The sequence below is a fragment of the Myodes glareolus genome, chromosome 8 (genome assembly GCF_982192425.1).
Source record: "Myodes glareolus chromosome 8, mMyoGla1.1, whole genome shotgun sequence".
Classification (NCBI taxonomy): domain Eukaryota; kingdom Metazoa; phylum Chordata; class Mammalia; order Rodentia; family Cricetidae; genus Myodes; species Myodes glareolus.
The window spans coordinates 106,429,964-106,448,996 of record NC_142033.1 but is presented as its reverse complement, the minus strand read 5'-3'; the positions used below and the strand labels follow the sequence as shown (position 1 = coordinate 106,448,996).

Genomic DNA, 19,033 nt, shown 5'->3' with positions numbered 1-19,033 from the left:
GATTTTATATTCTATATTTTTTATTGTGGTGTGTGTATGTGTGTATACATTTAGTGAATACAACATGGTAGATTCATAGTAGATTTCTTTGCCTATGTTATCATGAAGATACGAATTCTTTGTACTCTCATGTCATCTGTATTTCACAGTCCAGACTAACTATCAGTGTGCTGATAAGCAAAATTCCTTCTTAGGTTTTCACAAAGATTATTCAAAAGCAGTACATCTAAAGTAATATGTCTATTATGGAATGTATGCTAATTTGAAAACATATAACATGCTAATTGTCTTAGCTTGTCAGTAATATTTTGGTAAGTTAAAACTATCAAAAAAGATAAGCCTCTAGAAATGATACACGACTTGGAATCTCAGTGATTTTAATTTTTACTGTATTGCTAATTGTAAATGCAATTCCAAACATCAGGCCATGAAGATCATGAAGGTCATGGAGTGTCTGCATGTGCATAACCTAATTAAAGCTGAGATAATGACAGTGACAGCTAGGATGTCAAGGATGTAGGTAGCCATGACAACATTTTAGCTCCTTGGTTTTATTTGGAGACAACTGTCTAATCTGAGATTTCATCCTACACATTTATGTTCAAATAACTTTCCCTTTATGAAATAATAGTAGTAGCAATGGCAGATGGTGTTGGGTTTGCAGTTTTTAATGCTTGTAGTATAACTATTTTCTCTGGATTGAAACATTAGCTCTGGGAGGAGGAAGGTTCTGAAGACTGGGGAAGCTAATTATTGTTTACTATGCCCAGGAAGCCCAGGAACTTCGAAGACTCCTGGCAGTGTCAAGAAGGGCATAGAAAAAGTAGTGATTTATGGGTAGAGGGGAATCTCTAACCCACTAAGCTGTCTTCGGTGATGCAACAAGGCCAGAGAGATGCAGCGTTCATGAGCTGTTGCCCAAGCGTGGTGTGGATCCAGAGTTGCAGCTGCCTCTGTTCATTCTGCTTCTAGTTATCTATGTGAAGTGAATACGTATTTGTTCACGTCTCCCCAGGAAAACCCACATTGCACGGTCTTCTGTGCCAAATCACAGTGTGTTCATTCCTGTGTGGGTACAAAGCCAAGAGCGAGTGGCCGAGAGGATGAGCTGCTTTCAGCTAGTTTCCAGCACAAAAGATCGTTACTTTGTTTTAAAAAATAATGGTGAATCAATTAATAAAATTTTGTACATATTATTCTAAAATACTATTTTGACAGCAGTGTAAACATTTCCCTTTTAACCCAGAATACTGAGCTCTGATATTATTCTATAAATATTTAACAAGATATGGCAAAATGAATAAATTATATGAACTTAACTGCATTTCAACAAGTAAGGCAATAACATGAGGAACACAAAGTTGAAAAAATGAGATTTAGTTTTCACTGAGCTGAGGGAAATTAGTAACATTCTTGAATGAAAAGGATAGACTATAAATGAAGGAACTCTTTAATTTTCTAAACACCAGTGATACTACTAGTGCCCCTTTCACCCATATACTTGAGTTTTGTGAGAATCTGATAACATGTTCACTGCAACTTTTATCCAGATATTTTCCCTTTACTGTTGCTGTTTCTTGAGATGGAGTCTTGAATGGCTCAAGCCTCCCTCGAGAATCAGGGCTGTGGGTTAGAACGACCTTGAACTCTTGATCTTCCTGTCTTATAGCCCAGGTGCCTGCACCACACCTGGCTTAGACACTTCTTATTCAAAACACCACTCTATTTACTATGTCACAGTATTCAAAACTATCCCAATGCCTATTTTTCCTGTTTTAACAATCCCAATCATATTAACAAGGAAATGCGACAAAATGAAGCCCTTACTTACATCAGAACCACAAACTAACGAGTTCTATTTTCCTTTTTATAGAGAATCAACACTTACTTTCTGCCTTAAAACTTTCCATCCATTGTTTACGTATGTATGTATGTATGTATATCACATACACACATATGGATATAGGCAGATATACACACATTTCCATATATATATATCCATCCATATGTACATATGGATGCCAAATCACAGCATATTTCAATATATATATATATGAAACTTATTCTTCACATGATCATATTACATGCAAGCTTGAGGTATAGTGTTCTTGACAATGGCTTTGTCTTAGAATATATTTTGAGCTCTCCTATGGCCTAAGCTTGTGATCTCATTCTTACAAGCAAGAGAGTAAGGGAGATTGTGTTTTTTCCTAACTCTCCTATTCCATCTTCAGAAAGGTGATGGTAAAGGTATTTGTAACATAAGGGAAGTGAGATAATTTCATAGTTGAACAATGATGGACCTGTTTGAGCAGCTCTCAGTCTCCGTTCTGGACATCTTTTGAGGGATTCAACTTTAAAACTGCAACGTCATCTTTCTTCTCTTAAGCTTCGTTCTTTCCCATTTTCTTCATAAACATCAGGTATTCTTGGAATGGAAATGCTTCCTTGTCTATTCCTTATAATTCATGGGATTTTCAGTGGGTAAGATTTCTTCATGTATGCTCTAGTACCCCTGGGACACAGACACTCTTGTCTTTAAGCTTCACTATTACTTTACTACTCTCCTTTTTAGTTCCTACAAGATACGGTTCTATTTTTTTAAATTGATTTTTATTGAGCTCTACATTTTTCTCTGTTCCTCTCCCTGCCTCTCCCCTCCCCCTTCAATCTTCACCCAAGGTCCCCATGCTCCCAATTTACTAAGAAGATCTTGTCTTTTTCTACTTCCCGTGCAGAATAGATCTATGCATGTCTCTCTTGGGGTCTTCATTGTTGTCTAGGTTCTCTGGGATTGGGAATTGTGGACTGGTTTTCTTTGTTTTATGTTTAAAAACCACTTATGAGTGAGTACATGTGATAATTGTCTTTCTGTATCTGGGTTACCTCACTCAAAATGATATTTTTAGCTCCATCCACTTGCCTGCAGAATTCAAGATGTCGTTATTTTTTTCTGCTGTGTTGTACACCATTGTGTAAATGTACCACATTTCTCTTATTCATTCTTTGGTTGAGGGACATTTAGGTTGTTTCCAGGTTCTGGCTATGACAAACAATGCTGCTATGAACATAGTTGAGCACATGTCCTTGTGACACGATTGAGCATCCTTTGGATATATACCCAAAAGTGGTATTACCGGGTCTAGAGAAAGGTTGTTTCCTACTTTTAAGAGAAATTGCCACACTGACGTCCAAAGTGGCTGTACTAGCTTGCATTCCCACTAGCAATGCACGAATTCCCTTTACCCAACAACCCATGCAGATTAGATCTATGTATGTCTCTCTTAGGGTCCTTATTGTTATCTAGGATCTCTCAGATTGTGATTTGTGGGCTGGTTTTCTTTGTTACAGTTCTATTTTGAACTTAGCATCAGGTCAGAGTTAGATAAAACTGACTATTGTGACTAAATGTTTGTGCTTCCTTGAGTTATATATAAGAAAATCTAATTGCACAGAAAATACAACAAGCAGGTCTATTTACCTGGTAAACTAATATAATCCCAGGAATGTTGCTGGTGGCATATAAATATCACAAAGCTTAAGGAAAATACAAATAAATAAAAAAATCTGGTAGTTTTCTACTGGGGAAAATGGTTCATATAGTGAGATAGGTGTTAGAAATTTATTTTATGAACATGCCATTGGGTACATTTGTTTTTCATTTGTGTAATGTTGGAATAACTAGGTGCATACAAAACTAAAATGTATTTTATTTTGCATTCAGTATTTCATTTGTGTTAGGGAAAAGCCGTTAGTTCTTTAGATTACACAAGATTTAATTCAATAATAATCTTAACTAGGTACACTTGTGAAAAGGACATATCTACTCACTTCTTCTGCATGAATCCCACAGAGCTTGTGTTAGGGGAAAAAGTCACATTTGCTCACCTCTTTTGCATGAATCCCACACAGCTTGCTTCCGGACAATAATTTGTTCTTCAAGCTTTTATTCTAAGGAAGGGAAGAAAATTTTACACAAAAGGTGGTAAGTTATTAAAAACTTCATCATTTAATTCAGACATATCACTCTGTTTGGCTCACAGATTAAAGTTATGTGTTATCTAAAGAATTTGCTATTCATTCTAAAACTATTTTCTAACTAAAATTATCATCAATTATTATTAGATATTTACTCAAAACAAAAAAAAACCTTGGTGAATGAGATGGCTCAGTAGGTAATGATCCTTGCCACCAAGATGACCTAAGATTGATCCCAAGGACCACCATGATGGAAGGAGAGAACTGACACCCAAAAGTGGTCTTATGATCTCCACAGGTATGCCATGACACATGCAGACAAACACACACAGACACACACATACACAGACACACACACACACACACACACACACACACACACACACACACACACACCACACAGACACACACACACACACACTGCACAGACACATTGATACCAACACACACACACATATATAAATATAAAGAAAAAAATTAAAATATAAAAATTGACCTAGAATTTTCTTCACTTATGCTTTTTTACTGTTGCATATAGTTTTATAAGCTAGCCTTGGCCCCACATGAGCACTCCATATGACCTTCTGCAAGCATCTCTCCCATGGCACCAACTCAAAGGGTACTTTATTGTCTACTACAATAAAGTCACATCTCAACGAACATCTGAATTTCCCCTGAAGACTAGTTTCAGAATCTTGTAACGTATGCAAAAGTGTGATATTTAAAGGATCTTTCATGTTTAAAAACCAGTTCTTATTCAGGCCTCAGAAGTGAGTGACTTGTTAACCTTATAAATATTCTAACATTGGCAGAGATTGGGAGGTAAACATTTGTTTCTCTGAGTCTTCCTGACTTATAAGAAAAATCAGAGGTGTGTGTGTCATTGATTGTGAGACTGAGTACAGGGGCTGGGGCATGCTCTGCTACTAAGACACAGGCATCACAAATATTCATTTTCTTCTGAAAATTACAGAGAAATTCAAATGAAAATGAAGTATTTTTATCGCCATCCCTAAATTTTAATATTTTTTTCCTCTCTTTTGAGACTCCATTTGACAGTTCATCAAAGAGCCAGGTTCAGTCCCTCTCTACTTTCTCACTGTATCTTTGGCATGCTCAGAAGCAATTCCAAAAAGTAAGACAAGAGTTTCGTTCTTTCCTATTGAAAAAGAGAGATCAGAAATTATAGGCACAGCAGCTATCAGGACAGAGAGAGTCTGACACTTGCATACTAGTTCTTCTTTCTTTTTTTCTTGTTGCTGTTGCTATCTTTATTAATTATTTATACTTTTTATTACTTAAAAAATACAAATAAAAATTTCCACTCCCTCCCCTCCCACTCCCTCCACCGACCTTTCTACCCTCCCCCCTCAAATCCTAAGAGAGGGCAATGCACCCTGCCCTGTGGAAAGTCCAAGGCCCTCCCTACTACATATAGATTGAGCAAGGTATACATTCAGAGAGAATTGGATCCCAAGAAGCCAGTACATGGAGTAGAGTCAAATACCAGTGTCACTATCAGTGCCTCCTCATTCTGCACAAACTGTCAGCCCACTTCAGAGGGACTTGTTTGTTCCCATGCTCATTCATTCCCAGTCCAGTTGGAGTTGGTGAGCTCACATTAGCTCACACAATTGTCTCAGCGGATGAACCCACTTGAATTCCTTGTTCATATTTTCACTCCTTCCACTCTTCACCTGGACCTTGGGAGCTCAGTACAGTGCTCCGATGTGGGTCTCTGCCTCTGTTCCCATCTGTTGTTAGATGAAGGTTCTATGGTGATATTTAATATAATCATCAGTATGACTACAGGGTAAGGCCAGTTCAGACATTCTATCCTCCATTGCTTAGGGTCTTATCTGGGGTCATTCTTGTGGATTACTGGACATTTTTCTAGAGCCAGATTTCTTGCTAACCCCATAATGGCTTCCTCAACCCATATATCTCTTTCCTTGTTCTTCTATCTGTCCTTCCTCAATCTCAACTATCCCATTACATCAAGTTCTACTCAACTCCCCCTTCTCCCCTTCCTTCTAACTCCTGCCCCCATGATCCCAAATTTTTGTCTGTTTCCAATTTCCAGGGGTGTCTATATATGTTTTTCTTTTGGTTCACCTTATTATTTAGCTTCCCTAGGATCATGAAGTAGGCTTAATGTCTTTGTTTATCACTAGTATCCACTTATGAGTGAGCACATACCATATTTGTTTTTGGGGGAGGGGGTTAGGTTACCTAACTCAAAATAGTGTTTTCTAATTCCATCCATTTGCCTGCAAAATTCAAGTTGTCATTGTTTTTTACTGCTGAGTAGTACTCTAAAGTATAGATGTGTCAAATTTTCTTTATCTATTCTTCAGTTGAGGGGCATCTGGGTTGTTTCTGGCTATTACAAATAATACTGCTATGAACATAGTTAAACAAATGCTTTTATAGTATGATTGAGCATCTTTTGGGTATATTCCAAAGAGTGGTATTGCTGGACCTGAGGTAGGTTGACTCCCAGTTTTCTGAAAAACCGCTACACTGATTTCCAAAGTGGTTGCACAAGTTTGCATCCCCACCAGCAATGGATGAGTGTTCCTTTTGGTCCACATCCTCTCCAGCATAAGCTATTAGTGTTTTTGATCTTAGGCATTCTGACAGATTTAAGATGGTATCTCAGAGTTGTTTTGATTTGCATTTGCCTGATAGCTAAGGAAGTTGAACATGTCCTTAAGTATCTTTTGGCCATTTGAAATTCTTCTGTTGAGAATTTTCTGTTTAGTCAAGTACCCCACTTTTTAATTGGGTTATTTAGAATTTTGATGTCTAATTTCTTGAGTTCTTTATATATTTTAGAGATCAGTGTTTTGTTTGATGTGGGGTTGGTGAAGATTTTTTCCCATTCAGTAGGCTGCCTTTTTGTCTTGTTGACTGTGTCCTTTGCATTGTAGAAACTTCTCAGTTTCAGGAAGTTCCATTTATTCATTGTTGCTCTAGTTGTCTGTGCTACTGGGGTTATATTTAGAAAATAGTCTCCTGTACCTATGCATTGAAAGTTACTTCCCACTTTTCTTTTATCAGGTTCATTGTGGTTGTATTTATATTAAGGTCTTTAATCCATTTGGACTTGAGTTTTGTGCATGGTGACAGATATGGATCTATTTTCATTCTTCTATAGGTTGAAATGCCAGCATCATTTGGTGAAGATGCTTTCTTTTTTTCATTGCATAGTTTTAGCTTCTTTGTTAAAAATCAGGTGTTCATAGGTGTGTGGATTAATATTCAGTTCTTCCATTCAATTCCATCAGTCAACGTCTCGGTTTTTATGCCATGTTCTCTCCAAGACTTTTATCATGAAGGGATGCTGTATTTTGTCAAAAGTTTATTGGCATCTAATATATATTTTTTTTATTTTTCAGTTTGTTTATATGGTAAATTACATTGACAGATTTTTGTATGTTGAACTATCCCTGCATCTCTGAGATGAAGCTGACTTGATCATGGTGAATGATGATTTTGATGTGTTCCTGCATTCAATTTGCCAGTATTTTATTTAGTATTTTTGCATCAATGTTCATGAGTGAGTTTGGTCTGTAATGCTCTTTCTTAGTAATACCTTTCTGTCGTTTGGGTATCAGAGTAATTGTAGCCTCCTGAAAAGAGTTTGGCATTGCTCCTTCTGTTTCTATTGTGTGAAATAATTTGAGGAGTATTGGTATTAGTTCTTCTTTGAAAATCTTGTAGAATTCTGAGCAGAAACCACCTGGTCCTGGGCTTTTTTTGGTTGGGAGACTTTTGATGACTGTCTCTATTTCTTCAGCAGTTATAGGTATGTTTAATTTGCTTATCTGGTCTTAATTTAATTTTGGTAAGTGATATTTATTCAGAAAGTTGTCCTTTAAGTTTTCCAAGTTTGTGTAGTACAGGTTTTTGAAATATGACCTGATGATTCTCTGTATTTACTCTGTGTCTATTTTTATGTCCCCCTTTTCATTTCTGAATTTGTTAATTTGGATATTTTCTCTATGACTTTTGGTTAGTTTTTATAAAAGTTTGTCTATTTTGTTGATTTTTCTCGAAGAACCAACTCTTTGTCTCATTGGTTCTTTGTATTGTTTTCTTTGTTTCTATTTTGTTGATTTCAGCTCTCAATTTGATTATTTCCTGCCATCTAGTTCTCTTAGATGAGTTTGCTTCTTTTTGTTCTAAAGTTTTCCAATGTTATGTTAATTCACTAGTGCGGGATTTTTCCAGCTTCTTTATGTATGCATTTAGTGCCATGAGCTTTCCTCTTAACACTGCTTTCATTGTGTCTTATAAATTTGGGTATGTTGTATGGTCATTTTCATTGAATTATAGGAAGTCTTTAATTTCTCCCTTCATTTTTTTTTCTTGATCCGTTGATGATTCAGGTGAGCATTGTTTAATTTCCACGTGTTTGTGTGCTTTAGGGAATTAGTATTACTATTGACTTGTGGTTTTTAACCATGGTGATATGATAAGGTACATTGGGTTATTCCATTTTTTTATATTTGTTGAGGTTTGTTTTGCTACTGAGTATGTGGTCAATTTTGGGAAGGTTCCATGAGTTGCTGAGAAGAAGATATATTCTTTTCTGTTTGGATGGAATATTCTATCGCTATCTCTTAATTCCATTTGAATCATAACATCTGTTAGTTCTCTCATTTCTCTGTTCATTTTTTGTCTGACTGACCTGTCAAATGGTGAGAGGGGACTGTTGAAGTCTCCTAATATTAGTGTGTGTGGTTTAACGTATATTTTAAGCTTTAGAATTCTTTCTTTTACATATGAGGGTGCCCTTGTATCTGGGACATAGATGGTCAATATTGAGCTTTCCTCTTGATGGATTTTTCCTGTGATTAATATGAAATGACCTCCTGTGTCTTTTTTGATATGCAACAGAGGAATGGGTATTTTTTTCTTTTGTACATTAATTTTCTAAATTTGTGCATTTTTATTGGGAAATTGAGACCATTGATATTGAGTAATATTAATGAGGATTGTTTGTTGATTCCTGTTATTATTGGGGGGGTATGTTTGTGTGTATGTTTTCCTTTTGATTTGTGTGTCTGAGAGTATTCATTCCTTGGGTTTTCTTTAAAATTTTTATTTATTTCTTCTTTAAGAACCTCTGTCATAGTATAAGAGGATGGAGAAGATAGTCTTAGCAAATGGACCTAAGAAACAAGCTCACATAGCTGCCTTAATGTCTCACAAAATAGACTTCAAAACTAATTAAAAGAGATGGAGAAGGATACTGCATACTTATCAGAGGGAAAAAAATCTAAAAGGACACTTCAATTTTAACATCTATCCCCCAAACACAAGTGCACCTAAGTTTGTAAAAGAAACACTACTACAGGTTATTAGTATGTTTTGACCTTCACATACTGATAGTGGGAGACTTTAGTACCCTGCCCTTGTCAGCAACAAGTCATCCAGCAAAGACTAAATATAGAAATGCTGGAGCTAACTGATGTTAGAAATAAAATACATTCAACAAATATCTACAAGACATTTCATCCAAACACAAAAGAACATACCTTCTTTAACACCTCATGGAACTTTCTCCAAAACTGAACAGGTACTCAGGCGCAAAGCAAATCTCAAAAGATGCAATAAAATTGGAGTAATATCCTGCATCCTATCTGACCTCTGTGGATTAAGGTGAAGATCAACAACAATAGAAGCAACAGAAAGCTTATAAACTCTTAGAAACTAAAGAGCTATCTACTGAGTGAAAAATGAGTCAGAAAAAAGATTAAATACTTTCTAGAATTAAATAAAAATTAATGTACAACATACTCCAAATATGTGACACAAGAAGTTTCTAGGTGGCAAGTTCTTAGCACTAAGTACCAACATAAAATGTTTGGAGATGCCACACTAGTAACTTGACACCACACTTGAAAGCTCTACTTGAAAAAGAAAAATTCACACACAAAAGGAGTAGGTAGCAAGAAATAAAAACATTAATTGGTGAAATCAATAAACTAGAAACAAAGAGAAGACTATAAAGAATCAATGAAACAATGAGTTAGTCTTTGATATAGTCATTAAAATTGACAAATACTTATCCAAATCAACTAAAAGGCAGAGAGAGAGAGAGAGAGAGAGAGAGAGAGACAGACAGACAGACAGACAGACAGACACACACACAACACACACACACACACACACACACACACACACACACATACACAGAGAGAATCCAAATTAGAAATGAAGAGGGGAATATAAAAAGAAACAGTGAGGAAATTCAGAGAATCATAAGGTTATACTTTTAAAACCTGTATTCTACCAAAATAAATGGATAATTTTCTACATATATACCACTTGTCAAAGGTTAAAAAAAATCAAGAGCAGACATGCAATTTAAACAGACCTATAACATCTACTGAAATAGAAGCAGGTAATAAAAGTCTTTCAGGGGAGGTAGAGGAAAGGAAGGGTGTGAAGAGAAATGTATAGCTCAATAAGAAACACAAAAACATCTTCTAAATAAAAATGTCCATGTCCAGATGGTCTTAGTGCAGATTTCTACCATACTTTCAAAAAAGTGTTATGTCAACACTCTGCAAATTATTCCAGAAAATAGATACAGAAGGATCATTAAATCACATAGTCAATAATGATAGGCAATTTCCCTTATGAACATAGGTGCAAAATTGTCAATAAAAATCTTCTAAACTGAACCTATGAGCATATATCTAAAAGATTGTCCACTATTATCAAATAGTCTTCATCTCATAGATGCAGGGATGATTCAAAATAAAAAGTGATAAATGTAATCCTACATATAATAGACTAAAAGACAAAAACAATATGATCATCTTAGTAGAAGCAAAAAAGTCTTTGACAAAATTCAACACACCTTCATTATAAAAGTCATGGAGAGATTGGATACATAGGGGATATCTCCTTATAAATAAAGGCAGTTTACAACAAGCCCACAGCCAACATCAACATACATGGAAAGAAACTCAAAGCAATTCCATTAAAATCAGGAACAAGACTAAGTTGTCCACTCTCTATATCTATTCAATATGGTACTTGAATTTTTAGATCAATAAAACAACTGAAGAAAATCAAGGAAATGAGATACAAATTGGAAAGGAAGAAATCAAATATCTTTATTTACAGATGATACAATAATATTCATAAGTAATTCTAAGAATTCTACCAGGGAACATGATAAACACTTTCAGTAAAGTACCTGGATACTAAATTAATGCACAAAAAGAAAAAGAAGTCAAGGAAACAACACCCTTTGCAATGACTTCAAGTAATGAAAAGTATCTTGGAGCAACTTTATGTAAGTAGGTGAAAGACTTGCCCAAGAAAACTTCAAGTCTTTGAAGTAAAAGTTTGAAGAAGTTATCAGAAGATGAAAGAGCTCCTATGCTCATAGATCAGTAGGATTGACATTCAAAGTATTTATTTTACCAAAGGCAATCCACAGATTCAATGCAAGCCCTACCAAATTCCCACTTTGTTACATATCTTAAAATATCTGAAAATTTTTCAGCTTCACGTGGAAAAACAGCAACAAAAATCCCAGGATAGCTAAAACAACATTTAATAATAAAAGAACCGAGGTATCACTATCACCAATTTTAAGTATTTCTACAGAACTACACTAATAAAAAGCCATTTTTGTGCACTATATTGGCACAAAAACAGACAGGTTGATTACTAGAATTGAATTGAAGACCCAAACATAAATCAATATACCTATGAACACCAGTATTATTAATTTAAATTTTTAGACTTTATTGAGCTACACATTTTCCTCCCTTCCTTTCCTCTGTTCTCCCCTTCTCCACTCTCCCATGGTCCCCATGCTCCCAATTTATTCAGGAGATCTTGTCTTTTTCTACTTCCCATGTTCATTAGATCTATGTATGTCTCTCTTTGGGTTCTCATTGTTCTCTAGGTTCTCTGGGATTGTGAAATATAGACTGGTTTGTTTTGCTTTCTGTCAAAAACCACGTACGAGTGAGTGCATATGATATTTGTCCTTCTGGTCTGAGTTGCCTCACTCAGTATGAGCTGTAATATGAAATCTGAGAATTGTTTTGATTTGCATTTCTCTGATGACTAAGGATGTTGAGCATTTTTTAAGTGACTTTCAACCATTTTAGATTCTTCTGTTCAGAGTTGTTTGTTTGGGTCTGTACCCCATTTTTATTGGATTATTTGTCCTTTTGATGTCTAATTTATCTAGTTCTTTGTATATTTTGAAGATTATCCCTGTGTCTGATGTGGGTTTGGTGAAGTTTTTTTCCCATTTTCTAGGTAGTCGTTCGTTTTGTCTTGTTGACCATGTCCTTTGTTTTACAGAAGAGTCTCAGTTTCAGGAGGTCCCATTTATTAATTGTTTCTCTCAGTGTCTGTGATATGAGGGTTATATTTAGGAAGTGGTCTCCTGTGTCAATGTGTTCAAGGAACATCTGATTTTTTTTTAATAAAGAAGTTTGAACTTCATAGTAGAAAAGCAGAACACTGTTAATACAGGCACTAAGATCAACAAATAATTAATGGTGCCTCATGAAACTGAATAGCTTCTATAAGGCAAAGCTTACTATCATCTAGACAAAGTTGCAGCCTACAGAAAGCAAAAAATTTTTTTACTAAATACACATTTGAAAAAGGGATAATATCCAAATATATAAATATATAAAAAACTAGATATTAAGAATACAAATAACCCAATTTAAAAATGGTCTACAGTTATAAACAGGGAATTTTTAGAGGAGGAGACTCTAATGGCCGAGAGACATTTAAAATTTCAATGTCCTTAACCATTAGGAAAATGTAAATCAAAACTACTCTAATATTTCTGCTTATTACACCTGTCAGAATAGCTAAGTTCAATAAAACTAGTAAAATCTAATGCTGCAAGGATGTGAACTAGAAGAAACCCTCTTCCATTGATTGTGGTTATACACACTTACACAACCAGTATGAGAATGAGTGTGATAATTTCTCAGAGAGATGGAAATTGATTTACCCCAAGATGAATCTTATACCACTCTTGGGAGTATACTCAAAGGATGGTTCATCCTACTACAGAATGAATGTTCATTGCTGCTTTTATCCTAATAGTCAGATTCTGGGAACAAACTAGGTCTCTGTCAATGAATGAAAAGATAAAATGTAGTGTGCAATGGAGTATTAATCAGCTAAAAAAAAAACTGAAATCATTACATTCACAGACAAATAAATGGAACTGGAAAAAAATCATCCGGAGTGAGGTTTCTCAGATCTGGAATAGCAAATATGGTATGCATTCCTTTATATGTGGATATTAGCAGTTAAGCCAGGAATAATCAATCTCCTTCATCTAACAATAAAGGATAGGTGTAGAGCAAAGAACTAGGGGGTACAGAGAAAACTTGTTAGGAAAGGGTAATAAAGAATTATGGAAGGATTAAGGGAGCCAGAATGGAGGCATCAAGTGGTGATAGAAAGGGGAGAAGGGGAGAAGGGAGGGAATGTAGGTGAGATAACTGAAATTAAAGGCCATTTGAGGTCTATGGAAAGCTGATTAGTAGAAGATTCCTAAAATGCATACATATATGAAGGCTGAAGGTAATCTATATTATACTGCTAAATAGTGGGGAAGACAGAGTCCTGACTGGCCATCCTGTCTTTTCACCAAATGAAGCTTCCAGTACCAGAACTGGGTCACTAAGAGTTAAGCTATTAGCTAAAGAGGTCAAACTGGTGGCAAGGCCTCATTGCTGAAAATAACACCTACACAACTCATTGAAGGTGCAGATGTTGAGCTGGTGTCTACATAGAGTTTTCATCCCTATATTCTACAGACATTGGTACAGGAAAATACCTTAAATCCATCACAAGACAGACATAAACACCAAGCCAGCCACAAATGATCCCTGATTGTGTCCTATCTGCATTATATGTTAGGGCAATGATAGCACAGGCACAAAGCTGGTTGAAGTAACAAACCAATAACTAATTTAACTAAAGGAGCATTCCAAGATATGGTACTTATAACTGACACTGGTAGGTTTGCCAAGAACCAGAGAATAGATAGACAATGGCATCGGGTAAAACCAAATGCTACCATTCTAATATATAATGACTTCTAATGACACTCAGCTATACTCATAGATCAATGCCTTCCTCAGTCATCACCAGAGTAGCTTGGCTGCATCAGATAAGAACAAATACAGAGATTCCCCAGCCTTATATTATATAGAGAGTGACACTTTGCAACACTCAGCCCTAAATGGGATGTGTCCATCAATTTCCTCCCCTCAGGGCTCAGATAATCCCTTGGAAGAAGAGGAAAGAGTGTAAGAGCTAGAAGGGACGGAGGACACCAAGAAAACAAGGTCTTCTAAAACAACACGACCAAAGCTAATGTGAACCCCTGGAAGCTGAAACAGCATGTACAGTGCCTGCATGGGTCTACACCATCCTCTGCAAGTGTATTATGGCTTCCAGTTTACTATTTTTATGGGATTATTGAATGTGTGAATGATTGGGTCTCAGTTTCTTGTTCCTTTTCTTGGGTTCTTTTCTCTTGTTCATTTTTCTTGTCCACCTTTAATGTGTTAGTTTTTGTTTTATCTATTTTGTTTTATCATTATCCTTTAGAAACCTGTATTCTGGAGAGAGACAGAAAGAAAGTGGATCTGGTTTGGAGGAAGGTACAAGGAACTAGGAAGAGTAGAGAGAGGGGTGTAGTATCAGGAGCGAGGAGTGGGCCTGCTTTTAGTCCTGGCCACCCAGCTAGCTTACATCCAAAATAATCACACAGAAACTGTATTCATTTAAACACTGCCTGGCCCATTAGCTCTAGCCTCTTATTGGCTAACTCTCACATCTTGATTTAACCCATTTCTAATAATCTGTATTTCACCACGAGGTCGTGGCTTACCGATAAGGATCCTAATCTACGTCAGGTCTCAGGCTGGAGACTCGTGGCGTCTGTCACACTGCCTTCTTCCTCCCAGAATTCTGTTTTATCTACCACACCCATCTAAAGGCTTCCCTATCAAAAGGCCAAGGCAGTTTTCTTTATTCAATCAATGAAAGCAACACATAGAAAGAGGACTTTCCTACACCAGAGGGGAAATTTTAATCAGGAAATTATGCGAGGAAAAAAATCTGTTTTCAATAAAGGAAACATAATGAAACAAAGCAGATGTTGATGTAATGAAGTTAGAATAATTTATGCCTTTATCCTAAAGGTAGGGCTAGGATAACTCACAATTCAATTAGAAAAGCCCTTGAACTAGAATGCAGATGCAATGACGCATAGCTCTATTTGTCCCTTCTCCTTCTCCATGCAATGGCAGAGCTTAGTCCAACACATATTATATAGAAAATTGTAAATGAATGTTTGTTGAATTAAAAAATAAAGAAAAGAAAATGAATGAATTAATATTCAGGGAAATGACATTTTAATTTAGACTCTTAACTTTCATGGTAAGGTAGACCTTCTTAGAATTAAGCAGAGAATTCATTAATTTTTTCAATTAAATATGTAACTGTTAAATTCATATAGTTCTATACTTTCCATATGTGTGAATATAAATATACACATACATATATAATAAACAGTATATATTTAATATGTGTTAACAAGCATAGACAGTGAAAAAATTTGAAAAACTACTAAATATTTCACGTGAACCCCACGTCTTATGTTTCTGTCTACCAATATCCTCCTTTACAGGTTCTGTGTTGCTTAATAGCTTTGCTGACCTTGGCAAGCGATGGTCTTTCCTCTTTTGAGTTGTTGGTCAGGGATGTTCAAGACTCCTAAACCATAAAGACTACTGCTATTGCCCTTGCTTTGACCAGAGAGATAGAATCTAAGGAAGTATCTATTCCAGAAAATAAGAATGCATTTCAGACACAGGGCTCAAGGGACTCTACGCTGGAACTGGCATCAATGTCTCTTCCATGAGGGATAGTTTTCAAAATACTAGAAGGTACAATGCAAGCTTGCCAAGGAGGAAAGCAACCAAGAGTACCACCAGCTATGACACTGTGGTGGTTTGAATAATAATGGTTCTCATAAGATCATATATTTGAATGCTTGTTCATTAGGGAGTAGTGCTTCTTAGGATTAGGAAGTGTGGTCTTGCTGGAGATAGGCATAGCCTTGTAGGAGAAAGTGTGTCACTGGGGGATGTTGACATGAGGAGTGGGCTTGTTGGGGTTTCTGTCCTGCCAGGTATCCCACAGTCAGCAAGGTCCCAAAGAAAATCACATAGAGGTCTCCAGAAGACTATAAACTGATTCGCAGGTTGTGGAGCTTGGTGTCAGTGGTTGCAGCTACAGCATATTTCATATACCCAATGCTTGGGGAACATTATAGAAGAAGGGCTGGAAGGACTGTGAGCCAGAGGATCCCAGAATTTGCTATGAGACTATGTGTTGTAAAAGGAATGGGCTGCTTTTCATCTGCCCAGCTAGCTTTACCCAAAATAATTACATCAAAACTGTATTCATTTAAACACTGCCTAGCCCATTATATCTAGCCTGTTATTGGCTAACTCTCACATGTTAGTTTAACCCATTTCTAATAATCTGTATCATCACTTAACTGTGGCTTACCGGGATGAGTCTAACCAGTGGCTGTCTGTCTCAGGCAGGAGAATCATGGCGTCTGCCTGACTCTGCTTTCTTTCTCCCAGCATTCTGTTCGGTCTACTCCACCTATCTAAGCTGTCCTATCAAAAGGCCAAGGCAGTCTCTTTATTTAACCAATAAAAGTAATACATAGACAGAAGAACCTCCTACACCAACTATGTCTTCTAATACTGTCTATGGAGCCCATGAAGAGTCATTAACATGACTTTCTACAACAAGAGCTGAACAAAGATAACAACGATAGACATGCCAAGTGGACAGGAGAAAGACCACAGGGTCTCAACCCTACATAAAGAACTATTGATGACTAAGGGGTACTAAGAGTAGGAGAAATAGTTTTCTCTACAGGAGAGGACACCAGCTGCTTGGCCAATAATGAATGGTCAGCCCTGAAAACATACATTCAAGTAGCTCTATATAGACTGAGCGCGTTATTTTTAGGGATATATGCATGTGTGTGTGTATATATATATATGTGTGTGTGTATATATATATATATATCCACATAACAACAAATAATGAATAAAGAGGCCATGAGTTTTAAAGAGAGCAATGAAAAGTATATGGGTGGGCTTAGAGGGAGGAAATGTTGTAATCATGTTATAACCTCAAAAATAAAAGAAAAAATTAAATCTTAATATTTTTATTAGAATGTATTTTGATCAGGTTTTATCCTCCCCTCCCCTACTCTTCCAGGAGTCTTTCTACTTCCCTACCCAATCAATTTTATGTTTTCCCCTCTTTCTCTTTCAAAACAAAACAGAATTATAAAAGAAATATGGGTTCCATTACTGAGAGAGGAAAGTGGACACAGAGTCCCTTCCCTACCATGAAGCTATTTGCAATTGATGCCTGTAGTCAAAGGCAAAGCCAATTTTCTCCCAAGGAATGTCACTTAATATCTTAAGCCCACTTCTGAACAGACCCCACACACAGGAGTAGTTGACCTATACAAAGGTATTTTTTTTAAAAAAAATATTAAAGTTTTCACTTACTAATACGTTCTTAGTTATGCAGTGACATTTGTCTTTCAAGCTCTGTTTTCAATCTTAGAAACAAAAACATGAATTGTGTACTAAATGTTTTTAAATTATCCACTTTCCTAATTAGAGAAGCCAAGAGATATCAAGACAAATGAATGAAATACAGATGCTTATTACATAGGCATTGACAAAGAATAATTTAAATCCATAACTAATCTCTATAATCTATATTCATATTTGTTATGTGGAAAATAAATTTTGAAAGGAAATATATAAAATTCTGGTCTAAATTTTAGAAAAAAATGACAATAATCCATGTACTTGTATAAATACACATATGTATATGTTCATGTGCTTGCATAGGATTACATGGAAATAACAAAGCCTGTAAGGCTTTTGACTATGTTAATGTAGTATTAACTAAAATGCAGAAATAGTGGTATCCATGTTTTGAATTAAATTGGATGAAATTTACATGTGTTAACTTAAATCTAAAAGGCAATGAACAGATGAGTATATGATGTGTTTATGTGCTGTTTCCAAAATCTATATTGGTATTTTGATGGTATTTAGTATTTCACTGAGATTTTTCAGAGCCAAATACAGTCCAAGTGAAAGAATGTCAATATGTAAAGCAGCATGGCATGAACTGCGGACAGGCTGTGCACACATGCAAGAGTGTGGATACAAAGGCTACAAAGTTTTCTGACTGTTATAAGATGGAACATTATTTTTTATATTGCTGTGCTTTTTGTTTCTCTGCTGTTTATATTCAGTTTTGTATTTTGAGTCTTAATTGAAACTGAATCTCTGCCTGATATTTTGATGCTTCCAGTGCCAGAAGCAGTAGCCTCCAGCATTCATTTACAGAAAAATAATGTGAATTGATGGGAGAGTGGAGGAGACTTGCTGATAAGGATTGCTACATTGCTGAGGGTAACTCTGAATATCCGTCTCCAAAAGTGGCATGTCTGCTTTGTTTCTTCATCTGATCACAGTTGAACATCCTAAACACAGACCTTCAAACCAGCATTCCTGTGATCCTCTGTGACAAGTGTTGGGAATTAATAGCGTGAATATCTGATAAGTTAGGATTTAAACCTTTTCTCATCTCAAGGCAGGGGACCATGATCTACAAGCCTGTTATTCAATGTTCACAAATTATCATTTACTGCCAAGGAACGTGGACAGTTGATACGTCCTCTGTACACACCGGCAACTCCTGGCATCTGTTTTAATTTGAAAGCTGTGATTCTTGTGCTCTTATCTACCACAGACTTACTTGCCAGCATAGAACAGGACCTCAAGAATGAATTTAGTAAATATTATGACCTTGGTCTGCGGCTCTTCTAAATGAAAAGTAAAGTTCCTAGGATGTCAGGCTGAAGCCACTGCACCGTATGACTCTGAAATAGAAAGTAGACCCTGTGAGT

At 36.1% G+C, this 19,033-nt stretch overlaps 1 protein-coding gene across 1 annotated transcript in view; it reads right to left on the bottom strand.

Annotated features, from left to right (window-relative positions):
* LOC125396627 (leucine zipper protein 2-like) overlaps positions 1 to 19,033 on the bottom strand; it is a 342,670-nt gene that overhangs the window by 83,980 nt on the left and 239,657 nt on the right. Inside the window, exon 6 of the mRNA XM_048428631.3 lies at positions 3,889 to 3,951. Coding sequence (XP_048284588.1) covers positions 3,889 to 3,951 — 63 coding nt within the window. The remainder of the gene's footprint in view (positions 1 to 3,888; positions 3,952 to 19,033) is intronic.